This window comes from Oculina patagonica, chromosome 12, assembly GCF_052425735.1.
Source record: "Oculina patagonica isolate OP01 chromosome 12, crgOcupat, whole genome shotgun sequence".
In the NCBI taxonomy this organism is placed as follows: domain Eukaryota; kingdom Metazoa; phylum Cnidaria; class Anthozoa; order Scleractinia; family Oculinidae; genus Oculina; species Oculina patagonica.
Genome location: NC_135769.1, coordinates 15,567,864 through 15,595,538, shown reverse-complemented (window position 1 = coordinate 15,595,538; position 27,675 = coordinate 15,567,864). Strand labels below are relative to the sequence as shown.

The following is a 27,675-nucleotide window of genomic DNA, read 5'->3' as shown; positions in this document are numbered from 1 at the left end:
TGAAGGAGCCTCTCTTTCCAAATAAGTTATTGCAATATTTTTGCGAATATTTTTCTTCCCAAGAACAACGGACAAAGAGGAAAACACAAACATTTGAGAAATAAATTACATCTGTTTATTACTATGCAATTATCCTGGAATTATACATCAACATTTCACCACGCTGTACAATCCAACATAGTAAATATTGTCAACACCCAAAAAAACCAAGTTTGCAAACTCCATTAATTTACATCTCGCGTGTACTTTGTGAGCACTTCATTAAGTCGCAGTTTTCTTTACGTTAACTACGTAGATCTACAAACATACACGCCAAGTCCAATCTTAAAATTTTTACAGTCAACTTCCGCTTTGGGGACACCTCGCTATTACGGACACCCGCTATCACGAGAATTACTGTTAATAACTCCCCCTACTACGGACTTTCTCTATTGTGGACAGCAAATTGTGGTCCCGAAGGTGTCCGTTATCACGAGAGTTGACTGTAACCTATGATGAACAAAAAAATAATAGAACAATCTGTAGTATCAATCTAAAGTAACAACCTCAAAAGATCGAAACGAAAATAAGAAGTGTAGAAACAAGTTTATTGACTCTTGCAGATGACGCAATGTAAACTCCTGTAGCCTAGAAATTCTGGATTATTCTGAAAACCGATAACTGCTGGACAGTGGAGACTATTTTCCAGTGTCAGTTTGATTACAAAACAAATACCATTCCCACATAAAAGTGAACGTTCCAAAGGATAACCACCCATTCAGACGATTATTTTTTCAAAAACAAGGCTATTTAATATTTGTTCGATTTGAGGTAAACATATTCACTGTTACCAGTCATTCTGATTCTAGAACATTAACCAATTTTTAAAACATTCCGGTGTGTTGCTAAAAATATTTCGATTTAAAACCGGCTAATAAATATACTGTATTCTCATTAATAAGGGAGCCAGCCCTTCTAATTCTTTTTCACGTAACTTAGCAAGGTCAAACTAAGCTATTTTCACGGCACAAGGGAACAAGCAAGTTACAGTTCTCATCAAAAAAAGAGCAAAATAGAAAAAAACAAAACAAATCAAAACTCAAAGCAAAAACGTGCAAACGGCGCCAAGCGCGGGAAAACACGCAAACGGCGCCAAGCGTGGGAATATAGCTGCTACCGGCGCCAAGCGCGGGAAAACATGAAACCAGCGCCAAGACATGCAAGTTGAAGCCAAGTCACGATTTGCTGAAAATAGCATATTTACTGTGATTGGCCGAAAAGCAGTAGGTGTAATCTGATTTGCTAATGCGTGTTGCTTGATTTTTTAACCAGTTATATACACAGGTTATCTTATGCAAAGCCAAAGTGGAAAGGACTGTTTTATCGAAATACTGTGCCCTCTTTAATACCCAGACGTAATTCTTTGCCCAACGGTAAGTCTACTGAGCACACATGGTAATGGTTACCTAACATTAAATATGAAATAGAAATTCGACACTAAAAAACACCAGAATTCTTTTTCTTACACGACCTTCAACTATGTACAATATCACATCTGTATTATATAATCGGTTTCTTTTGACAGAAATCTTGTTATTTACCTCTTAAATAGATTCCATTTATTATCTACCTATATTATCTTCATACTTACACATATTAAAATTTGTTGCTATTTCCACGACGGATTCACCCATCTTGTTTCAGAAAAGAATGTGAATGCGTGTTCGAATAAAAGTACGGTGATACAACTGAAAATTTGGGCTATCTGGCCTGAAGCTTAATCAAGTCAGAATTTTTCCAAGCTATTAGCTTCGCATTATTTTTTAGAACCCTTTCCATCCGCGTGTTTCTCAATGTCAACTCTTTGAAAACGGTGATTTTCTACTTGTGAGAAAATATTGTTTTCATGCTTCCCAACACCACGAAATAAAACTCGCTGTACTGGTTTGCAGATCCTGTTTCCTTCTATCGATTAACGTTTTCAACCACTCTCGGCACAACTGTTAACGTGGTTGCGGCTTAAATTAGGAACTTTCGCGTATCGCATTTCCTCTTTAGCTGTTGTACAAATTCTCCTAGCTGGTGTCCATAGATTTCTTCTAGTGCCAGCTGGGATAATTTGCTAACGCATCAAAAGAAATTCTCCCTTCTCATGGCCTGCATGTTTAACTTGGTTTTGAAGAAATAAAACGCTGATCACCTTTGCTCCAAATGACACGATGGCAGTTTAAGACATTACTTTTGTCACACACTTGTAAAATAACCCGAAGAAGACGCAGCCAAAGCTTCAGAGCGCAACCTGAGGTAAAGCTTTCCTCGTCTCCATGGATTTTGAAGTTGTAGTGGCTTAAAATCGTCTCTAAAACACTTTTCTTGTCCGCCGATTACTGCCACTAAACACAAGTCTTTAATTTTCTGCTCGGAGAGATTGTGCCACCGCGCAGATTTGTCTCTATCTTGGCATTTCTTGTGAAGTTGTTGTACAACCATCTTTACGACTTCACCCGCTCTTGTGCTGGGCGTTATATGAAGCTAAAATAACAAAGAAATAAAACACGAACGGTTAGATACACAGCAAGGTAGCCTTGTTTCAGGGTTTATAGGGTTTCCTCCACGCTGAAATCAAAAATGGTGGATCGTCCAAATCAGACGCCATCTTGGATCTGCCCAGTTGGGGAGGGGGAACCTAGGGAGTGATTGCGAACGAGATGCGACTGGGTTCCACGAAAAAAGGTAAACTGAAATCAATGGCCAATTCCCTCTATGAGATGCGCCTGCAGGGAATCATGGTAGTTGTATTCAGCGTTGCAGGCGCGTCTCATAGAGGAAGCTGGCCATTGCGAACTTAAGCAACCAGAAATGGCTGTTTCTTCTCTTAGTTTTGAACAAGAACTGTCCGCCTGCAGTCTCAACAGATTAGCTCAGAGCAGAAACCCATAAGGGTTGAAACCTGTTAACACGCGCGCACAGCGTTAGAATATTCATTTTGCTAAGTACCATATTTGGAAACACGAAGAATTCGTACGCGAATGCTTTATACACGTAATGACACACGCAACATAATTTTTGGTTTTGTGGTAAGTTGCTTTAATTTCGACCTAAACGCCGTTAATTTCTTACAGAAACTAAAGAAATACATTAAGTGCATCGAAGCGAAGTTCTCCAGACTACTTCAAGAAGGTGAAACAGGAGAATTTAACCAAATTTAACTTTATTCAACCAAGCTTGTTCAAAAACAAGATTACGCCATCGAGCGCGAGCTAGCGCGCGCTGTGAATTTAATCCAAATATAGTTTTTTTGATTGGTTAAATGGTTCTCGTAATTTTCCAAATATGGTACCGCCTTAGTGTAAATGAATGTGCAAACGCTTTATGCAATGCAAATTATAGGGAGTTACACGTTTCAACCCTTATGGGTTTCTGCTCAGAATTAACTGTTTTTTTTCCTCTGAAGATTCTACTTTCAATTGGAATGCAGGATGTTGTTGTTGATTCTAGTGTTACTGTACCGTTACTGTGGCTCCAGGCGGTAGACTGGTCTCCCCTGCTGTGTGAATTTGAACCACACCCTCTTTGGGACTGTTGCTGGATGTAGAATCTGACGAAACACGAATCACAGAATGTGACTTTATACCATACCACTTGTCACTTGTATTTTCTCGGTATACACACGAGCCTTATTCCCAGAAAATACAAGTGCCTCATGGGATATTCCATAGTGTACCACTCGAAAGGTTTGCATAGCTAGTATTTATACGAATCATAGTGGTGTGTTTGGTTTGGTCTCGTGTACGCTGACCTCTATAATTCGGCAAACGCCTACAACCAACTGTTAACTCCTGTTAACAGGAGCGAAACTGTTAACAGGAGCGAAACCCACCATGACTAAGCTTACATTATTTTTCCCGCGCTTAAGTCCAGTCTATTTTTGCATGGTCGTTTGCAAAAATCGTTTTAAAAATGATTTTTACTCACTTTGTCCATTGCAGAGGACTTTTCCTTTCAAATCTGACGAGCAGACACAACACTGACCATCAGGATGAGAAACAGAGTATTGGAACACCTCGACCAGCGGTATTCCACCTCGGATTTGACGATCCCTGGCGTAATGCAGAGCGTCCAATATCCAACGCATTCCTTGCCACGTCTCGTCTAGTTCCTTTGAAAATATGCCATATAATTCATTAGGTACCATAAAGTTATGTAAATGGTTGGCTAGTGGGAAAGATCATGTAGCATGTTGCTGCATTTCTTGTTCGACATGGTAGGCTTAGATACAAAAATTTAAGATGTTACAAAGAGTTGTATAAAATCTCGGGAATTTTAGGTACAGAGTAAAATTCGGAAGCTGATGTTTCTCTAAAATTTTACTCAGGTCTCACGGACAATTTTATACAAGCAAAACGCTGCAAAAGTATTTATTATACTTTTGGAGACTGTCAGAACAATCTGTTCATCAGTATCTCAGCAGCTTATGGTTATCAATCATTCTTTCTTCCTAAATCTTTAAAAGAAGAATAAACACTTTTTGTATAAATTCTAGAAAAAAAAGGCCATTTTTTCAGGAATTTTGTATCCAAAACTACGACAAGGAGTAAATCAAAACTAACATGACTTGGCCAGAAGTTCGTTTTCCCGCGCTTGGCGCCGGTTGCACGTTTTTACTTCGAGTTCTGATTGGTTTGTTGTGTTATTTGCGTTTGCCGTGATTGGCCAGATGTGTAAACTCCTGTTTTGGCTTTGCTTTAACGACAGTCATTCAGCCAATCAGGTGAAGAGCTAAACTCCACGTGATTTGGCCGACACGTGTGTTCCCGCCCTTGGCGCCGGCCACATGCAGTGACTACAAAACATATTTTGTAGTTAGAAAGTTCGTAAATAGCTTGGCAACTTACCCGCTGAAAATCAAGCAGCTGTTCTTGTCGTGCTTTTGCTAACTGTACCTCGGGCGATGAGAATGCCTTGTTTGAAGACGGAAAAAAAAATTTGTTTAAGTGACATGCGAATGAAAACGCGAGATACAAGGACAGGTAAAAACTATTCAAGGACTTTCTTTACGGTCGTTAATTTTCTTTTCCTTATTTCTTTTTCTTTAGTCATTTTAATTGTGTATTTGCCATTTTGTAGTTTAGAGAGCGATAAGAAAGAGTTTAAGCCTGTTTGTACGACATGAATTCCCGTGTCCAGTTACAGAGAACAAAACCAACCAACTGTACCTCTCTGAGCGACTGCTGCGAGATGACAGAGTCCATATCCAGAACAGACGAGAGACGAGAGTAATGACAAATAAACTCTTGCTGGTATGTGTACATGTGAACTGAAAAAAAAGGTACCGTTAAGCAAGGTTATTTCGTACACCCGGAGTTCGCAAACGGATTTTTCTTGCATTAAGCCCGAAACATATAAGCCATGCAGAACCGTCAATTAATCAGTTTTGTCGAGTTTGCCGTCTGTTCAATCGATCAGCCAATTGTTTACAAACAATTAGTTTGCTTGCTCGCAGTTTTGTGCCACTAACTGTGCATGATATACCAAATGTCACAAAAAATATATTGCTGTGTAGCACTAGAATTAATTGACAAAAATGGTGAAACGTATGTTAGGAGTGCTTTTAAGAGGAAATCCGCCAGGACTTCGAGTAGTTATTGGACAAAATTATGTACCAAAACTATTTACACCTGATTGCAAGCTTTTGTGTTACTGCTTCAAATATCTTATCGAAAGAAATCTTTTCTAACAACACCACACATCGAAAACACATTTTGAAGTCCCGCTGAATTCCACTGAATCGCTTAAAAGATGTAAGCTTTTGCCCATAGCTTGTGAACTTTTAATATCATTTTCTCAGACTCGGATAAGAAATTGTTGTACCAGAATTATTTCCACCTTATTGCAAACTTTTTTGTTACTGCTTCAGATATCTTATCAAAAGAAATCTTTTCTAACAACACCACACATCGAAAACACATTTTGAAGTTCCGCTGAATTCCACTGAATCGCTTAAGACGAATTTACAAAATGGCTACACGTGAGATTTTTCCTATACCTTGTGAACTTTGAAATTCATTTTCTCAGACTCTGATAAGAAATTGTTGTTGGTGTTATCGCGGATAATTACTTCCATCTTTACCTTTTATTAAGGGTAGGAAATAACGCAATAGGATTTAAATTATTCTGGAAATTGATTTTTGTCCAACTTTAATAAATATTACTCGACTTCCTAGTGGATTCCGTCTTAAATATAAAACAGTCAGACCTTTCGGGGATAACCCCTAGAACCCCTTCATCAGTGTCAATGATGAAGGGCCGGGTAATCCTCGATACGTCCGTCTGACTGGCAGTATTTAAAATCACTCATAAAGCACTCATAATTCACCCAATGCCTACTTACTCATTTCAAACGTCTGTACAGATAAAGAGATGTAGCCTTTCTGATTTGTGAGAGAGTCCACTTGTCCTGGAGCACTGCACACCTCCTCAGGGGGCGGGAACACAATTATAAATGACACACTCTCATCTAGTTCCACCACCTCCCGGTCATAGATTCTGTGAAGTTTTGACGCCTGACAATGAGGAAGAAATCTCGTTACTCAACGCGGAAACTGACAAAGTAATGAACTGCAATTTGCTTCACTAACCCTTAGCCCGCCGGACTTCTCACAAGTGAGAAAAAAAAAAGATAAATACTAGTTATGCAACGCTTTCGAGTGGTATACTATGGAATATCCCACGAGTCACTTGTATTTTCGCGGTATACACACGAGCCTTTAACTATTTTATACCATGCCATAGAAATACGCCGACTAAATTACGTCGAGAATAAGAAAGCAGCGCACGATGGGAAGGTTGAGTTGAATACCGTCGAATATACAACGGCTTTCCTGAATTCTGATTGGCTGTATTTTCTATGGCATGGTATAAAGTAATCAACTACACTTCTGAAAGAATACCTCTTCACTAACTCCCACTTTCTCCATCAAGGTCTCGGCGGCTTTGGCCACCAGCACTTGAAATTCATGCGCAGTCTTTGATGGCTCCTGAGTGCCCTCCTTTACAAAGAAATAAGCAACAACAGAAATAGTAAGGAGTAAGACATCTAGTAACAATAAAGACAGGAGGAAGTGCTCAAGAAAAAAAAAGGAAAAACTCACTTTCAGGGAGTCTAGTGTTTGAAGCCATTGCCATTCCTCTCTGAAATGAAATCATTTTGAAAAATTATTGCACTGTTTTTTTTTTTTTTTTTCACAAGCCGTTTGTTTAATTCAGGACTATCAGTTTCAGCTGTAATAGTTTGCGTAGTGTAGGTTAGTTCTCAAAAGGACTGTTGTTGGTGACTGACGTTTAGACAACCTGAGAGGAGTGTCAGTTCACTCGAAATAGACTTCCACTGAGGTTGTTGTAGAACGTGTAGCGTCAGTCACCAGCAACACTCCGTTTCGGCAGGATTCAGTACCCTCGCCCAGTCAGAGCATCAAACTAAAAGAACTAAAATTATCTTAACAAGAAAGAGGAAGCACAGCAAAAAGTTAATTAATAAGATTTTCCTTACCTAGACACATTTGGGTTATCTCGTATTTTGACATGAGGCAGAACATTGGGACAGTTCTCTTGTACCACCACATGAATAGCGTCCACAAAGGTTCTGAGCTTCAGATAACCAATGTATAAGCCCCTAAATAAAAGAACACGTGTAAGGGCCCATAGCTACAGCGCACTTCTTTGACAGGGCCTGATTTGCAGGGACATTATTCGAAAAGACGTATTTGGCACGAGTCTCATTTGAGAGATCCCTTATTTGTCCGGTTCTTTATTGACCTGAATCTTATTTAACAAGACCCATATTTGCCTGGGCCATTATTTGGTGATATTCATATTCGCCAGTACTCCTTACTTGTCAGGGCATTTATTTGGTAGGGCCCTGATTGTCAGTAATTAGCAAGGCAGCCAGAGCTGTACGGTCATGTTTGCCATAGAAATCAGATGTTACAATTTCCTAACTTCTCAATATCCCTGATTAAGAATAACCTGACTTCTTCCTGACCTTTGATAATTTTTGTTTCCCTGACCATTACCTGACCCATTTCAACCCTGTAAGCTACTGCAAACTCTTACCTTTCGAGGCTTTTTTTACTGTTTTCATAGTAATGTATCTTCTCCTATAAGATCAAACATAAATCAAAGTTAATTCAGCGAAAAGATAGTTAAGTGCAGTGCTAACCTTAATCATAAAATAAATCAGACATCTTGTGATACCTTACAGGCAAAGGATGTAACACTGACTGAATATTTCTTGTTTCAAATCCCCATAACACTTAATTCCAAAAAAGTCAATTTAGACTGCAGAATGCTAGTAAAGTTTATGTCAGGCCAGGTGGCCCATACCACCAGAGCTTATCTTGGTTACTGTAGCATGAAGTGACCAGGAGTATTTCTACTACCCCCCTGGAAGGGATGTTAGTCCACTGCAGGTTTATGCTTAGTTCCTTGCCCATGGGTGGGGGATAGGGTTAGGTTTATGCCCAGCATTTAATATGCTGGTACCCATTTTTACATCTGGGTGGAGAGAGACACTGTGAGAGCAAAGTGTCTTGCCCAGGAAGACATGACCCAGGCCAGGGCTCAAACCCAGGCTTCTCAACCCAGAGTCCAGTGCACTAACCATTAGGCCACTGTGTTTCTCAGAAAAGGCCAGTTGTAGGGCTCAAACAAGGAAATCATTCTTCAATGTGACAGAATAAAACAGCATTAAAGTGTCTAGCGCTGTTTAGTGGTTTCTTCTCTCACCTGAACGGAGGACACAAGCATCTCTGATGCAGAGAACAACTCGTCCTGTAACCCAGCCTGCAGTGGAGCAGTCTGAACCTTCTTCTGAAGTTTGTTCAAGGACAACCACTTGAGAGACATGATACGTGGCTTAAATGAACTGGCATGCTAGTCAGGGTGAAGGAAAAAAAGCCATTGACATTCAATTCTTTAATCTCTAGCGGTAAATTACTTTTTCCTGTTTAGAAGAAAGTCAAGTAGACGGGTATCTCAGCATCAGCACCACATTGACCCTGGATCAGGGTATCATTACTAGTATGAAGGGTATTGGGTTACTACTCCCTCTATGGAGGAAGGTTAGTGCACACAGAATTGCCACACAGTATGTTTTCCAGGATTCTTAAACAAATACCGGTAGAAAATTACAACCGAGTGAAGGGAGGTACTGCAAGACTCTTCTTCATAGTCCATGCCCAATGCTTCCCCTTCTCTAGAAAGCTTACAATAATGGTTTACTAGGACACACCATTACTTGTCTTGATTAGTTGCACATACTTACAATAACAAAAGGTCTTGAGAACAGCAGACACGTAAAGATTTTAAGAAAAACGACAATTTTTTTAAGTTTCAAAGACATGTTTCGACAGAGCATCTGTCATCTTCAGTTGAAAGGTTTACAAAGCACAGTGAGTTGAATAATAAGTAGAAAAAATGCTAATTAAGACAAGTAGTAACAACAGAACGTGAAAATGTGTGAATTAGAAGGATAATTTTAGATTTACATGGTGTAATTGCTGATTGAGGCAAGGTAGTTCCTTTTGAATATGGATAGCCTCCTTTATCTTAAGTTGAAAGCTGGTAGAGGCGTGATCTAAAATATGAAAGCAATCTGTTGAACACAAGGAGCGACAGCGTTCAGAATTCTGAAGGTGTTTGAAAATGTGGGAGGCCTTATCACTGGCTAAGTGCTCACGCACGCGTGTGGCAAAATGTCGGGTGGTTTCGCCGACATAACAGGCATTACAGCCCGCACATGCAAACTTGTAAACCACACACGAACGGAGACCGCCAGGGATAGGGTCTTTCACTCCAAAAAGATTACCGATCTTAAAAGAAGAAAAAACTAGTTTGATATCTAAATCATTACAATAGCGCTTAATTAAGTGTCTAATCTTTTTCTGAGTGACGACAGAAAAATAGCCTACGTACGGCAGCTTAAAGTAAAATGTGGGCAAAGTAGTAGGGAGGGAGCCCCGGGGACAATGGTTGCTATGGATACCAGTGATGTAACGGTTAACTACCTTTTCAATTAAATGGGCAGGGAAAAGGTTCTTTTTTAGAATTTCAGTAAGCTTGGTTATGTCCTCGTGTAACCCCAACCAGGTGTTATTGATCTTGTAGGCCCGGTCGACAAGAGTTCTAATGAGACCTACTTTGTACGAGTACGAGGTGAAGCTAAAATAATTAGTTAATAGCCCAGTATTAGGTTTTCTTGCGGTAAACTCTAGTAAGGAAAGAATTAGGGTCATTATTATCGATAAGAACATCAAGAAAGGGTAATTGGCGATTAAGTTCTTTTTCCATGGTAAACCTTATGTTAGGGTGCCTAGAGTTAATGTAGTTAAAAAATACAACAGCATCGTGCTCCGAGTGAAATAAACAAAAAGTGTCGTCAACATACCTACGATAAAATAAAATTTCAGACCCTTGAAAATTTTCCAACCATAGTTTTTCATGATGCCCCATAAAAAGATTTGCTAATACGGGAGCAAGGGGAGACCCCATGGCCACGCCGTCAATTTGGTCATAGAAAGGCGTGGCCATGGGGTCTCCCCTTGCTCCCGTATTAGCAAATCTTTTTATGGGGCATCATGAAAAACTATGGTTGGAAAATTTTCAAGGGTCTGAAATTTTATTTTATCGTAGGTATGTTGACGACACTTTTTGTTTATTTCACTCGGAGCACGATGCTGTTGTATTTTTTAACTACATTAACTCTAGGCACCCTAACATAAGGTTTACCATGGAAAAAGAACTTAATCGCCAATTACCCTTTCTTGATGTTCTTATCGATAATAATGACCCTAATTCTTTCCTTACTAGAGTTTACCGCAAGAAAACCTAATACTGGGCTATTAACTAATTATTTTAGCTTCACCTCGTACTCGTACAAAGTAGGTCTCATTAGAACTCTTGTCGACCGGGCCTACAAGATCAATAACACCTGGTTGGGGTTACACGAGGACATAACCAAGCTTACTGAAATTCTAAAAAAGAACCTTTTCCCTGCCCATTTAATTGAAAAGGTAGTTAACCGTTACATCACTGGTATCCATAGCAACCATTGTCCCCGGGGCTCCCTCCCTACTACTTTGCCCACATTTTACTTTAAGCTGCCGTACGTAGGCTATTTTTCTGTCGTCACTCAGAAAAAGATTAGACACTTAATTAAGCGCTATTGTAATGATTTAGATATCAAACTAGTTTTTTCTTCTTTTAAGATCGGTAATCTTTTTGGAGTGAAAGACCCTATCCCTGGCGGTCTCCGTTCGTGTGTGGTTTACAAGTTTGCATGTGCGGGCTGTAATGCCTGTTATGTCGGCGAAACCACCCGACATTTTGCCACACGCGTGCGTGAGCACTTAGCCAGTGATAAGGCCTCCCACATTTTCAAACACCTTCAGAATTCTGAACGCTGTCGCTCCTTGTGTTCAACAGATTGCTTTCATATTTTAGATCACGCCTCTACCAGCTTTCAACTTAAGATAAAGGAGGCTATCCATATTCAAAAGGAACTACCTTGCCTCAATCAGCAATTACACCATGTAAATCTAAAATTATCCTTCTAATTCACACATTTTCACGTTCCGTTGTTACTACTTGTCTTAATTAGCATTTTTTCTACTTATTATTCAACTCACTGTGCTTTGTAAACCTTTCAACTGAAGATGACAGATGCTCTGTCGAAACATGTCTTTGAAACTTAAAAAAATTGTCGTTTTTCTTAAAATACTTACAATAACATAATTTACAGCAACAATCACAGTGCTTCCATTCCTGTCCTTAACAGGTTTATAATGAAGTCTTCCAAGGTCTTGCTTGCCAAGAACACCCTAGAACAAATGAGGCAGGATTAATTTGCAATGGTGAAATGAATTAAATTTTTGAATATTGTGTGTCATGGTCTGAAGCATGTCAACCTTATCAACATCTCTTAGATCCACATCGGCATCGGTAACCTCCACAAGAGACAAAGTCAGACTGGTGACCCAGCACTCTGTAGGTAACAGTGAAGCATGCAATGTATCTGATGGATTGTTTCTCAGCCAATAAAATGCAATGATGTATCTCTGTAGTATGTCATCACTGCACTTTTATCTCTTGTATTCTATCTCAGAGGGGATGAAAATAGGTTTATGATGAACGTTTGTTTTCATAATCTTTGTTTTGATCAGTTTGCTTTGTTTGCTATAGGTCCAACATTATTTAATAGGAGAAAAAGATTAGCAGTGTAGGCCTTAATCCAGTGCACTTACAGGGTTTTCAAAACAAGCCGGTGACTGCTGGAGTTCCACCGGCAACTCAATTATGTGTTGCCAGTTATTCTGGTTAAAGCAATCAGCTTGCACCAAACAACTCAGAGGTGTCACAGCCGCCTACTCTTCCATTGGCTGATGCCTACTCCAAACATTTTTAAACCCCTGCACTCAGGAGTGATTTAAGAGCCCTACCTGCAGAGAATCAGCAGCTTGGAGCAATTTACATCTAAAGAGGACCGATGTTGATGATGACTTTTTCTCAACTTCTAGCTTTAACTTCTTTACATCTTTCCAAGTGCATGCAACCTAAAATGGTAAATGTAATCAAGATAATGATATTCCATTTACAAATCAATGGAGGTTGGTAGTTGAACCTCTCTTTTCAGATACCTATAAGGATAGTTCACACTGTTACCCAAAGACCAAAAGTTATAGAAAAGGACTGCAAATAACAGTCGGTGCTTCTCTTGAATGTTGTGACAGTTTTAAATATAAAATAATGTTCGATGGCGACCACATTTTCGTTTCATCCAACCAAAATGGTGACTTAGTTGACATATGTATTTTCAGCATAAAATAATAATTTGCAGCCTTGTAGAACATCTTTTGGAGTATATTTTCGCCCTTTCCACTCAACCTATCTTATTTTTTTGGGTGAACTCTCAGAGTGTGACCCCATATCTAACAAGCAGTACTTTCTGGCTTATCTGTTTCTTTTCCATTTTGGCATTAAGTATAAAACTCATCAAACTGGAACCTTGGTGGCCTTAAGAAGAAGGAGAAACAAGAGCACATGTATACCTTCATTAACCAACAGAAGTCTTGAAGGAAGGTACTTGGGTGGTTATCATCCACTTCGATGATGGGGATATTTTCATCCAAGGTTACAAGTAGCTTGTCATCATCAGTGAATAACAGACAAGCTAGGTATACACCTCTGAGAAAAATAATTGTCAAAATGTTAAATTAATCGAGACAACACCATGCCGTCACAAATTTTAGGGCAATCACCATTATTACAAAGTTCTAGGAAAAGTAGAAAAGATGTTTGTTTTCTAGTGGTTAACATATGGTGTTGTTTAACTCCAGTCTTAGTCAAATGAAACAAATAGAAACTCCAGGGATGGGATGCTAATCTATCACAAATTATTCATAGCATTTTGCTGGTGATCTTTTGGTGATCTTTTGTATCTACATACACATGGGTGGAGAGAGACATTGTGAGAATACACGGTACAGGGGCAGATCAAGGGGAAGGGGTGCAGGGGGTTGTGCCACCCCCCCTCTCTGAGATGGCCTGCGGCTTTCTAGTACAACTGGTATCCACAACTGGTCCATCCTGGATCCATCCCTGCTGTTTATTGTCCCATGAACAAAACTCAAGGACGGTAGGTGCATAAAAATCCTCCAGCTTTGCAAGGAAGGCATAATACAAAACTAAAAAGAGCATCAAGCATACAATATATACCTTTTTAGGTGCCTGGCAAATTTTGGGGTCGAATGGAACAGCAGATTAGTGTACTTGGTGAGACTTTTCTTCATTGCTGCTTTCCGACTTGTTCTTGGGGATGCACCACTCTCAGTTCCTGTTACAGAAATTGTAAAATGTATGCAGAACTTCTAAGAAAGAACAGGCCTGGAACATTTTTAGGCGACGACGTCAGTCATACGCCTAATGCTATAGGCCAGTGGATGGGATTTGTTACGCTTTGCAATAACTCCAATTGAGCCAAAGAGCATTGGAAACTAATCACTAAAGTTGTTTACTTTTGGTTTGCCGTCATTGATTGTCACCGCAGCTTAGAGCATTGGCAAAACAATTTGATTAATGTATTTTTTTCAGAAGACTTACATGCCAGGCTGCATTTTATGCTGGTTACACTGACGATCATGTATGTTTAAAATTCAGTGGCACACTGGCATACAATCATAATCTTTGGTGTAAACTGGCGTGTCAAAGCTGATGTTCAGATGATTTATTTTGACTTTAAAGTTTGAATGGCATAGAATGTTTTGATAGCGTTGATATATCATTATAACTTTATTGCACATCTTTCTTATCTGGCTTAGACTGAGCTTTCTGTTGTGCTTTATGATGTCTTTGATCATGGAGCCACCATTAATCCGAAAACAACATTTACAATTGTGTTATTAGCAAACTTTAGGAGAATAAGCTTGTTCTGCATGTTTATCTTTCGTACCTGTTTCATCAATCATGTACTTTCTACTCTACAGGATAATTAAAAACAGATCAAAAAATTGGAAGGTTCTTCAAATGATTTCAATTTGGTTCATCACGGACAGCAGTATTACCTTATGTAAAGTGACATGAGGTGTCCTGCTTTTAAAACGCTTTGCTTTTGGTGACCAAAATTTTTCTAGTGGCAACTATTTTACAAAAGGATAAAATTGAGCTTGGAGGTTTGGGTTATCACAAATAAATATCCTGCCACATTTCAAAGGTGCCTTTCTCACCTGTCTCATTGCCAAAGGTGTTACTTCGTGGTCTATGAGTTAATACTGGTCTAACTGGTGAGAACTCCTCATGGCTTTGCCACACCCGACCAAACAAGTCATCTATGACATTTAATCGCCCTTGGAAACGAGGTTTTGAGTCGTCCACCTCATGCCATGCTGCAGAATTAGAAATGAAATCTTGAGTAAAATTACAACAGTGTATTTGACTTGTACATCAAGTTATGTTAAGAGATCCTCCAAAGATATTTATATCACTAAAATGCTGACATATAATTGGTGAGCCTAAATGAAGGTTGGTAAGATTTTTTACTTGTGGACAAATCTTTTTCAATACATTTCAGTCTTTTATTTTTTAAAATGGACCCCCAGTAGAGATGACTTTCGCTATTCTAAATTGTCCTGAATTTTTTTCAGGCTGCTTTTCCCCAGTTGCTTTAATTGGTTGGCTCACAGTGAAGAACATGTCATTGTTTGTTTCTACTTTGTCTGTCTTGTGATTGTTGTTGCAATATTGCATTATTGTGCAGTTTCAGAAAATATCCATACCCACCCCAGGTAGAAGGTCATTAAAAATTCTGAGGGGGTGGAGGGTGGGCTTCATAAAATTTCCAGAGGGGTGGGGGGATTCAAACTAAAAAGCCTTCCATGGGATTGCTGTGGATATTTTCTGGAACAACACATTACAAGAGGAAACTACAATTGTTGATTAACATATTACAGAACTATCATGCTTGTTATTCCACAAATTAACATGACCCAAGATTAACAGATAACTAAAGAAAATTCATCTGATAAAATACTGACAATTTGCACGGCAACGTACTTGATGGCATTGCACATGGGGGACTGGATTCTAACCATGGACCAAAACCTTTGAGATTTCCACAGCAAACTCGTACATAGTATAACACAGACTAGAAAACAAAAACTTTACTTAAAAGGCATATACAGAGAAACAAATAATAATTATAATAATAATAATAATAATAATAATTGTTTATAATCTGGTCCAATGAGCATGTGTCTTGACAACCAACAAAAGTTATTCCCAGTCCGAGAGGCCTAGGAACAAAATGTCTGGTAATCAATGTTTCCTTTGTAGCAAATATACAACTCACTCCACTGTGGTTGCCTCGGGTAGCTCAGTGGTTAGGGGCACCTTCCATGAGATCAGGGCTTCGAGGGTTCGAATCCCGCTCAGGGCATCTGTTTATTTTCAGACATTTGTTCTGTTTAAATATAGATAGACTGGGCAAACTCAAGCTTTTCTTGCCAAAGAAACCTCAGCTATGTAACATGCACAACAAGGTCTAATGTTTTGTGTGATGGTACTGCTAAGAAACACAACAAGATGATGTTTACCTTTTGTAAATTACATATTGTGTACTCTAGCGACCTTAAATCATGAAGAACATATTCCCCTTCCAATAACTTGAAGTCCAGGGTTTTGCTCCATTGAACTAAAACAAAGAACAGCCAAAAAATGAATGATAAAAATAACATTTAGTATGGAATGAGCTATCAAATATTTATGTAACATATATACATAACAGGACACAATCAGGAATGTTATATATTTCAATACCTTTAGGGCAGAGACAAAATTGAAGTCCATAAACACACAAAATGAACAAGGTCAATTTATTTCTCGTCATCTTGACATGTAAGAAAGCAACTGGCCAAAGAGACGATCATGATAACTGCATGTTTTTTAAGAAAGTATCTAAATCAAATTGTATACTCACTTTTGTACTTTGATACAGTAACTTTTTCAGATAGTGGTTCCATAAAACGCACAAGTAGAGAGTCTTCAGAAGCGACTGATATTGTCACACTGCTTGGCTTGTCAGGTGGATCTGAACAAAGAAACAAAAATCATTTAATTTAGTTCGCAACACTGTCTCCTTCTTCACTTAATCCTGGCAATAATGTAATTTGTGAACATAACCTGACAAGAAAAATAGTCCAGCCACAGGGACATTGGCTCTGCTGTGAATCAGACATAGGTCACTCAACAACAGTTAATTGGAACATTAAGGTGGCTAGACACAATTTTCTGATCTTGGGAGTACTTATCCTATATATTGCTCTCACACCCAAAACGTTGCAGTTGATAAGCTCAGTTGATCAGCTACTGCATTTTTAATTTTTGCATGTCAAATCAAATCAACAAATAAAGTTGAGTTCTGCTGGATTTCAGAACATTCAGTCATTGATTGTATACAACAAGCTTGGAAAAATTCTGAGATTTTAACACTGAAGTTTAAAAGTTTTCACAGACGAAAGTTTTATTTTTTGCAGCTTTATGTTTTATCATAATGTTCTAGAATGTTTAGAAATTCCTTTGTTAAATTTCAGATTTTTTGTTATCAACAGTTTTCTTGCTTTCTAAAGTATAACCTTGCAAAATTTCTTAAAATTCTAATGACTGGTTTGTTAGAAATCGTGCATTTCTAACATTTTCTAACATATCAATAAAATGTGCAATCACAGCTTTTTGATCAACTGTGCATGCCTCATTTTTTGTCTCAAAGACTTGAGCACATACTAGCCACTAGAATCCAGAGAGCGTGCAGAAACTGTGTTTAGCCACCTTAAACACTCAACCATTTGTTGAGAATCTGACATATGAAAGAAAAGATGCCTGCTTAATAATCTACTGTTACCTATTTTTGAAAGTCCCTTCTTCATTTGCTCAAGCAAGTGTTTTCTCAACAGCCATTCTTGAAAGAGCCTTTCATTTTCCTGAAGGAGACAAGAATGATTAATGTCATATTCTACATTGTTGACAGTTACTTCTTGATCTCTCCCAGAAGAAAAAAACAAAAAAAAAACAAAAAAAAAAAACAGGAAAAAAGGAGATCTCATACAGTCTGCATCTAATATACTGTTAACATAGTAACATTGTGAAAGGTAAGACCTTCATTTGGGCCTAGTGGCCCATCAGGCAAGAGCTTAGCCTGACCAGAAGTATTTCCACTTCTCCCTGGATGCTAGTCTATCACAGGGTTACCCCCTGCAGCTGGGTGGAGAGAGGCACTATGCACTATGAGAGAGTCTAAGTGCCTTGACCAAGAACACAATGCAGTGACTCCGACCAGTGCTAAATGCTGGACCACTTAACCCAGGGTGCTAACCACATCTCCATAGCGACATTGTGCTGTACCTTTATTTCAGATGATGCGGTATAACTGACATGCACCACTGCTGTGGTGAGATCGTCCACTCTCAGCTCTGCTTCCTTCAACAGCATGTTTATGTGTTTAGCAAGATATGTACTTGGTACTGAAAGATAACACAACCTGTTCAAATCTTTGAACTGAGTTATTATCAATGTAAATCTGTCACTAAACACCATAAATACCACATGACTTGCTGTGCTCAAATGTTTTTATCTCAAGACCTCCACTACCAGTACAGTGCACTTACATTTTGAACTTTCTTGAGCACCATACAACAAAAGCATTTTGACAATGGGAAGGGCTCCAAGCATGACGGCCACATCCAGAGGTGCAAATCCATCCTCGTTGATCCTGTACAATGTAAACAAACAAAATCACCAAAATATATCTTTTTGTGCATTTAATACATATAATGTTAGAACTGCCAACAGCTATCAAATTAAAGAGGTTTGGTTTGTAACTTTTTAGTTCCCAACTAAGCATTTTTTACAATAGTACATTAATTTTATCAGCAACTATTTGAATAAAGATGTACAAATATCATGGCACTCAGGTAACCCCAACCCCATCCTCTTTTCCTGTCATCAAACTGATAATATTATTGGAAAAGTAAGCCCTGGGCACCCTCACTGACATCATGTACATGTATGGAGCATTATGATTTAGTCAGCAGATGACTTGTCTGGGTCCTTGCCCATCAGGGTGGGGCTTGTAAGTATGAGGTAAATCTACTTGTCCTGGACAACCAGATGGGACTTTTTTTTCTACATTATTATTTTACATGAAAGATATAGCATGTTTACCCATTGATGTCTACATCCTCTGATTCCAAAATGTTCCTAATTTCATCAGTTTCTTTACGAACAATTGCATCAACAAGAGCTGTGAAGGGAGAATATGGACTTGAGGAAAATGGTGGTAACAGAGCACAATGGATCCTGAATGCTAACAACGTCTGTGTTAATCCTAGTTATCACAGAAACCTGATGGTACTGGTACCCCACCCACCCCTCACAAGGAACACTTTCATACTCAATAAATAGTCTGTGCCCATTTAAACACCTGGTCCCAGCTATTCAAAGGGTAGATAACACTAAATAGCTGTCTAGCACCCCCGCCCTGTCTAGCAAAACAAACTCTGCTATCCACTGGATAGTGCTTTGTGGAAAGCAATCTGCAAGCTCTGAACAGTCAAGACCTGGGTGGAAAGACACTGTTTGCTTGGCATTGAACAGACCACAAATCCTCCATGCTAGCTATTACTGTATAACACTACCAGGTTGGAAGAGATTGAAACTCAGAGAAACAATTTCTAAGTTATCCTCTAAAGAAATTAATACATTGGTGAACAAATCTAAAAAAAATTCTCTGACAGGTTCTTTAGAAAATGCAGGAAATTAACAAACCATCTAATCTGGTGTCTCTCCTTTTCTTTGATTTTTCTTTAAGATCTGATTAGAAATAATATAATTTAGAGAATTATTTATTATTAAATAACCGTTATAGCAGATTTCTTTTATTTGATTTATGACATTTATTCCTTTCTAAGGGGCTTTGATCATCACGTAAAGTTCTACCGGTATGTGTATTGCGTAAGTTTCTTTGCAACAATATTGGTATTATTATTAAAAAAGTTATAATGTATTACTAGGCAAGGTCAAAGACCTCTAACTATCAACTTAGGTGTTTAGATCTTCAGAAGCTCACATGACTACAGTTTGTATGTTGTATGTACAGCTATTCCCAGCCCATATGTACCAGTCATGTGGTCGATGTGGCATGTATGTACTCTCCCAAAACAGAATTCTTCAGGGGGGGGGGGGGGAGGGACTCTTATATGAAAGGGGATGTGATTCTCATCATCTCGCTTAGAGGTCTTAATTTCCGATTTTTGGTCTCACTTAGGGAGTTCCGGGCAGAACGCCAATATTTTTAACCACCAAGGTCTTGTTTAGGGTTGCACACAAAGAAATGTATTTAACTATTAATTTTTTTAGCATTTTGTTATCTTTTAGAGGTCAAAAAACCTTTAGCCACACCCAGATTAGTCTCTTTTAGGGGTTCTTTTCAAAATTTCCAACGGGCAGTCCCTCCCCCAGGAGAATTCAGAGCACACTCAGCAAGTTATCAAAAGAAAGGTGTAAGTACGTGCTGGAATAGGAAGGAAGGAATGACTCTCAGCTATGAAATCCAAGGTTATCAGGCTTATGTTTTGAGAAGAAAAAAGGTTTATCATGTCCCAAAGACAAAATTTAAGTGACCAGGTGATCTGTCAAAGCACAGCCATGTTTATTAACTAATTATTTAGTATTCACCTCTGTTATTGAAACTGAATCTATTTTCCTGGACAGAAAGCCGCATACGTGGAGAGGAACGTTGATTAACTGACATGGTACGCTGTAACCTTGGTGATTTGTTGTTTCCCTGTATTGTTGCTGATCCTAAAGGTGATGCAAGTTCTTCTAAACTGTGCGATCTTCCTTGGTTCCTAAAGGAAACAACACAATTGCAATATCCAGGTCACAATGCAAACAGGATGATGATCACAATGAACCAATGGTCACTTGCGAAAATTTGATACATGAAAAATAAAATGCTCTAATGTGAGAACAAATAATTAAGCCACCTTAACCATGATCATATAAAGATTGTGAGGCATCCTGTTACTGTAGCTACGAGAGGTGGTCACTTACAACAGATTTTAACCATAATGACTTACCTGGGAAAATTTTCATTGGTATTTGGAAAAGTGTTGGCTTATGAGAGGTGGTTCTACTAGGAACTTCAACTGTATTTATTTAGTGATTTCTTCTTTTAAACCTGGCTTACCTTAGGTTTCCTTTCTCCCTTCTCTGGCTAAGTCGCCGTGCTAGTCTGCTAATTCTTGTTTGCTTTATGCCACTGCAAAACAAAACGGCCCAAAACAGAGTTACAGAGACGAGAGTGGGACATAATTTAGTTTGGGCTTTTTTCTGATAAGATAATCTTATATTAAAACTCACCTTTGCTTTTTCTCCAGCTCTGCTGGAGTGACAACTTCTTCTTCAGTGCCCTGTCCAAAAAAAAGACGATAAATTTAGAAGACAGCAGTCATGCAAGTCACACAAATGCCTGTGAATTGCATGATTCACATCCAGCTGCAACAGGACAAGAATGTCTCTGCAACATACAGTGAGGGGGACACGGGGGGGGGGGACCCTGAACACTGCAAAAAATACACCAACACTACACCACTGCAAGAAAATTTGACAAAACACCATCACCACAATATACTCAAGTTACTCATCAATGAAAACATATGGGGATTGGTAGACAATATTAATGGCAGCTAAAGGTATAAATGTTAACTAGACAATATTTTACTGTACACATTAAACACATGGTATGTGCTTTTAACAAATTAGTAGAGCTAAATTTTGTTCCGTTACACCACTAATAACTTTGTTTTACTGAACACCGTAGGTTTGAAAACCAAAGATTGTGCACATTAGGGTTTGAGATCACAGCAACAATGCAAGATGGGATTTTATTCACCGCAACACCACATAAAAATTAGCAACACTGCAAACAACCTTGTTCCCGTTTACAGTGCAATTTCTTGATTTTTTCTTTGTTACTTGTTTTTGTGTGTGGAATGAGTTGGACTGAGGTAACATAATTATAAAATTCAACACATGGCTAGACAGAACTTCTCCCTCTGTAGTATGACACATTTCAGAAAGTATCGAAAAGTCAATAAGAGCAATCAATTGCAATTAAAGAAATTGCAAATAAAGAAACCAGAAATTTTTTTGGCTTCAATGGGATTCGAACCCGTGACCTCTGCGATACCGGTGCAATGCTCTACCAACTGAGCTATTGAAGCCACACATTGGGGGTGAGGTCAAGTGTGAGTTTTTCCTGTGAAAGGAATAGAATGAGGTAAAGTATATGATTAAATTCATATAAATGAATTATTTTTATTATATACTTTACGTCATTACTACTAAGGCCTATAAGTTAAATAACCCTGACCTGCAATGTGTGTAATGTTTGAAGATGTACATCAGTAGAATAATACAACCCTCCTGTTGTGTAGCCAAAAGGAGCTCCATCAGTACTTCCACTTGGAGCTACTCCACTCTCTTCATCCTCTTCCAGGTTCCAAGCTGCCGCTAAGAAAAAAACACAAACACACATGCTAATATATGTCTTAAGCAATCTTTGGAAATGTGGAGAAAATGATTAGAAACAGTTGAGTAACCTTCAGCTGTTTACTAGTGAGACAGTTTTTGGAAGTCTTCAGAAAGCAGTTTATAATTTTTGGCAATCTTAACAAAAAAAATTGTTGAGAAAGGTGCAAAATTTATGTTCATCACATCACAAATGTGGGACAAGTAAAAAATGACCTCCTAAACACTGGTGGGCACTCTATCCACTACGTTCATATGTGACATGACTCCTGCAAACTACAGCTGGGATCAGCAAATATCATGTCAGTAGCATACTGTATGGTGAAAAATAATAAATAAATATATTAAAGATGGTAAAGTTTAAGCTCAGTAAAGAAACGAAATAGGTGCAATGTTCATCATGTCATGAGCCTGGAACAAAGACCAAGAAGTCTGATCCCCAACGGGAATTGAACCAATGACCTCTCAAACATCATTTTTCTACCGTATCTCAATTTGCAAAACAAGGTTTGCATGGCTATTGCAAGAAGAGAAGGTAAATGTACAACATAAAGTGCGTGACAATTTCTGACTTACCTCTAGGAGACAAAGGAAACTTTAACTTTAGAGGAGCTTTGGAAAAATTCCTGGAATCTTTTGTGGCTAAAGTCTTGCATGCATTTTCTGAGATGGAGGATATGGTCATTGCCCTTACCACTGAGGACTGATTTACTGGGCTGCGTAAAGGATGTGGTTTTTGCAATCTGTTAACAAAGAAAACAAAAGGCGGTTAGAGAAATGACGACTTGGATGAAATTATGATTATTATTGACTACAAACAACACTGATTAAGTGCAGTGCAGCGCATATAGTGCAGAGGTACAACATTACAAATGGTATACATGAATGAATGAAAGAGAGCACTTGAATTGGTATACCACATACTTACCATCCTGTATTCTATTGTCTATTGACAAAATGCACAATCTGATTGGCTACAAAAGTGTTGTCTATTTGACAATAATTCCACAAACGCGCATTGGATATGAGATCATGGTAAATAGCCAATGAGGCACCCCCCGTAACGCCGCGTTGGCTATAACGATCTCATATCGGACAAGAGCAGAATAATTGTTTTATTAAAAACGCCCGAAGAATTGCAATATTTAAGCTCCCCAGCTGTTTCTGTTGACACGTATCAGCTGCCATATTGTGGTCAATGGTATATGAGCTCATATACCATTGCCTGTTAACCAATCAAAACTCAGGAATTGCAATATACCATTGCTAGTTTTTAATAATGATCAATGGATGGCTCTCAAAGTGCATGCTCAGTTTTTTGCTGAATTGTATACTAAATCAAAACCTTCAATAAAACAAATCTAGTGATACGGCTCACTTGCACGGTTTCTATCGGACTATGATACAGTGGAACCTCATTTTAGCAAACCTCTATAAAATGATGTCCTCTGTATAACGAACGATATTCCTCCCTTCAGTAATAGTAAAACAAATTTGAAAAGAGCCTCGATATAATAAAACCTTGTTATTACGAAAATATTTTGCCAGTCCCTTGGCCCTTTGTTATATCAAGGTTCCACTGTAGCTGGCAAGAGGCAAATATCAGCCAATAGAAACATCGGGCTCGCCATCTAATTGTTAAATAGACAGCACCAGTATAGCCATTCATATTGTGCATTTTACCAATAGGCAGCCACTGAGTTATGCTTACAATCAATAGAAGGCACTTGTGTAGCCAATCAGATTGTGCGTTTTGCCAATAGACAGCAGCTGAGTTATGCTTACAATCGAGTAGAAGGTACTTGTGTAGCCAATCAGATTGTGCGTTTTGCCAATAGATAGACGCTGAGTTATGCTAATAAATGATAGAAGGCACTTCTGTAGCCAATCAGATTGTGCGTTTTGCCAATAGACAGACGCTGAGTTATGCTTACAATCGATAGAAGACACTTGTGTAGCCAATCAGATTATGCGTTTTGCCAATAGACAACCGCTGAGTTTTGCTAATAATTGATAGAAGGACTTGTGAAGCCAATCAGATTGTGTGTTTTGCCAATAGACAGACGCTGAGTTATGCTAATACCGGTAATTAATAGAAGGCACTTGTGTAGCCAATCAGATTGTGCATTTTGCCAATAGACAGACACTGAGTTATGCTTACAATCGATAGAAGGTACTTGTGTAGCCAATCAGATTGTGCGTTTTGCCAATAGACAGACACTGAGTTATGCTTACAATCGATAGAAGACACTTGTGTAGCCAATCAGATTGTGCGTTTTGCCAATAGACAGACACTGAGTTATGCTTACAATCGATAGAAGACACTTGTGTAGCCAATCAGATTGTGCGTTTTGCCAATAGACAGACACTGAGTTACGCTTACAATCGATAGAAGGTACTTGTGTAGCCAATCAGATTATGCGTTTTGCCAATAGACAGCCACTGGGTTATGCTAATAATTAAAAGAAGGACCGGAGTAGCCAATCAGATTGTGCGTTTTGCTAATAGACAGCCGCTGGGTTATGCTAAATAGAAGGCACTTGTGTAGCCAATCAGATTGTGCATTTTGCCAATAGTCAGCCAATAGTATGTGTGAAATAATTTATGTACACCAAAGAACAAATTGACCAATTTAATGTTAGAAATAAAAAAGGCCCGTACTGAGTGTGATAACTGAGATTTTTAATTCACAGTCAATCAAAAGCATAATGACTAAGAGATTTTTTATCTTTCACACCTTTCAATTCTTTGCATAAATTACTTTATTTGACATTTATGAACTTTGTCACAAAAGTAACAATCTTCTTTATTTGGAAATTTTACATGAACTTACAACATATTCTGAAGATGCTTATATTAAATATCAACTGTTGAATTAGTTTAAAATGGTCTAAAACTGGAGAGGATTGTCTAAATAAATAGTAAAGAAGCCTTGATATTATATAATCATCAGAAAACAAATTTAAAGTAGAATTGTAATATATTTATTGCTTCCACTGATTCCTTTAAAAGCGTGATAACTACTTTTGCAGTTCTCCTAATTAAGAACCGCTTTTCATTTTAGTTTTTAATTTTGTGTTATTAGTGGCATAACCAATCTTCAGTATGAATCCGAGTATGAATATACCAATTTTAATTTATTTTATTACTTACAATAAAGCAAATAAATAATTTGTGACTCAGAAATTTAAGCCCCTTTTTATTTTTTCACCAGACTCACCACAGTAAAGTTCAGTATTTCTGACTGCATAATACTGTAATATTCATAAAAAAAAATCGAAAAACGCGAAAGCACCATGCTTTTAGCTTTCATCATTAAGAAATCATTAAAGTTTAATTGTTTTCCTTTCCTAACTCGATGACAGCTTAATCCAGCTATATAGAATATTCAGCGCAAACTCACATGAACAAGCGGTGATATATTTCCTGCGACTATATAGCCTGCGGACATTTTACAAATAGCGCACTTTTACGGCTCAATCTGCCCCCCGAAATAAAATGAGACTAATTACCATGACAGCAAATAGTACTTACGAACTACTAGCTTCGTCGCATGAAGAATTACCGTCAATCCCATTTAGTAAAGCACCGCTACATCTTCCTTCCTTCCTGTGCATTGAATAGAAGAACGGAATACTACGATTGAGACCCAAATTCGCTCAAGTAAAATATCGAAATTGTACAAAAATGATCGAGGTCAAATTGCGGCCGAGTTTATCTACAACACTACGAGAAACAAACACAACACTTGCCTGAGTGGTCCAGCGATGTCTTGTTGTTGAATGCCGGGTGCGTCGCTGTCGATCTCTGCAAACGGGACAAGAAACCCATCCGTGGTACACGATACTCGTATAGTTGTTTCGTTTGTTGTAACAGTATTTGCCTTGCCGGCTATTTCTTCAGACATACTCACTTTACAATTCAGCCATAAAACCGCAAATCTTGACTACAGAGCGTTTTTGGTCAAAACCATTCACCGACAAGGTACTTGACGATAAAAAATGTACAGTTGATCGAGAGGCACCTAAATTTTGTCGGTCAGGCATACCGTCAATACCAGCACGAACACACGATTTTACACGCCAATTCTCGTTGTATGTAGACTTGTAGTGTGAATATCCACTGATCAAAGTCTGAAGAAAGAAATACTGCATATGTATTTGAAGTTGACGTTCATTGCATTGCAGTTGATTGATGAAGACATTGCCAAAACAACGCGCTTTCCGCCTTGATCAAGTGTAAATAGCTGGTGTTTTATTCGAAACCATCAGCGCCAGAACATCCAGGGAATCCTTTCACAACCGCCAAGCTTTCGCTGCACAATCGCCAAATAAATTTTATATTAAGCAACGAGGAGCAGATTGTCGTTGAACATGAACATGTATATTTTCTGGCTTCACTCGGAGGTGGACTGGGGAGAGGAATCGTTTCCAGTATTTCTCAATATTCGACGCAAAGGCGCGAAACTGAAAATTGAAAGAGGCCGTCTCCTTTGCATATAAAAACCTTGTGACGTGAAGTTGTCACATCACAAAAAACATAATCTGGCATAGAACAGATGGATGCAAAAAATGGAAACAGTGGGATGAAATTGTAAGGTTTCAAAGTTTCAAAAAAAAAATGATGGATTTGTGAAGACTTCCCAATTTATTAAACCTTGTACAACAAAAAATTAAATATATCGACCACAAATATTTTTTGGTTTCATATTTATTTACATTATATCACACTCTTTCCATTTCTGGGATCTGTTTGGTACTAAGATTACTCCTGCCAAGACCAATTTTTATGATTGATGACAAGGTTATACAATAAGGGCTTATTAAACCTGATGCATATTAAAAATCCCGAGAAGACTCTAGCTAGGGAAACATACCTTTGATCCCAGGGAAATATTACTCATATCCCCACTTGTTTTTTTTTTTTTAAAAAAATGAGGGAAAGGTGGACTCCAACTATAGATATCCAGTTCTACTATTTCTGCAAAATAAATATACCACCAGTATCCCCCCATAAAACAATAAAAAAAGTTATAAAACAAATCAATAAATTGAAAAACTGGCTAGTTAGTCAGAGCTAGTCAATTTCCAAAATTAAAGTAAAGGTGAAGTAATTTTTTATGGTGACACTTTACCCCGGGGGGGGGGGTGACTCCCATAAATTTCGGATAGGGGTGTGCCGCCAAGGTTCTTAAACCCTTACCCTATTTAAGGATAAAGAAAGCGAAAATTGATACCCTCTTTTAAGGCCCCAAACCATAAAATGACACCCTATTCAAGGGAAGGAGAAGCGTTCCGTGACGACCCAAATAGCGGCTAACCACGCACGGCCAAACACAAATCTTTATAAAATCGCTTTACTAATACTTGAACGGGTATTTCAGTTTTAAGATACCTTTTTTTTGTTTATCTGGGCGTTTATTAAAGCTGATAGAATTTAGGTACTATATCTAAGGATCACACCAGGAACAAAATGCCAAAAGGACCAAAAATGATACCCTATTTAAGGACCGAGAACCTCAAAAAACCATACCCTAACTGGCGGCACATACCTATATAGCCC

The 27,675-nt window shown here is 38.3% G+C and overlaps 1 protein-coding gene across 1 annotated transcript; it reads right to left on the bottom strand.

Annotated features, from left to right (window-relative positions):
- Positions 1 to 92: 92 nt before the first annotated feature.
- LOC144633600 (ankyrin repeat and fibronectin type-III domain-containing protein 1-like) lies at positions 93 to 26,477 on the bottom strand. The gene is made up of 31 exons (XM_078492444.1): positions 25,862 to 26,477; positions 25,648 to 25,718; positions 22,690 to 22,856; positions 21,956 to 22,095; positions 20,944 to 20,993; positions 20,771 to 20,842; positions 20,257 to 20,429; positions 19,348 to 19,392; positions 18,745 to 18,823; positions 18,189 to 18,292; positions 17,926 to 18,044; positions 17,426 to 17,504; positions 16,505 to 16,615; positions 16,122 to 16,219; positions 15,583 to 15,673; positions 14,757 to 14,915; positions 13,750 to 13,867; positions 13,083 to 13,218; positions 12,474 to 12,587; positions 11,760 to 11,855; positions 8,764 to 8,910; positions 8,092 to 8,135; positions 7,529 to 7,651; positions 7,131 to 7,170; positions 6,930 to 7,028; positions 6,371 to 6,542; positions 5,196 to 5,296; positions 4,875 to 4,940; positions 3,955 to 4,138; positions 3,489 to 3,577; positions 93 to 2,511 (listed from the first exon to the last, which is right to left on the bottom strand). Exons 1-31 carry the CDS (start codon positions 26,018 to 26,020, stop codon positions 2,224 to 2,226), a joined length of 3,534 nt encoding a protein of 1,177 aa, XP_078348570.1. The 5' UTR covers positions 26,021 to 26,477; the 3' UTR covers positions 93 to 2,223.
- Positions 26,478 to 27,675: the final 1,198 nt, after the last annotated feature.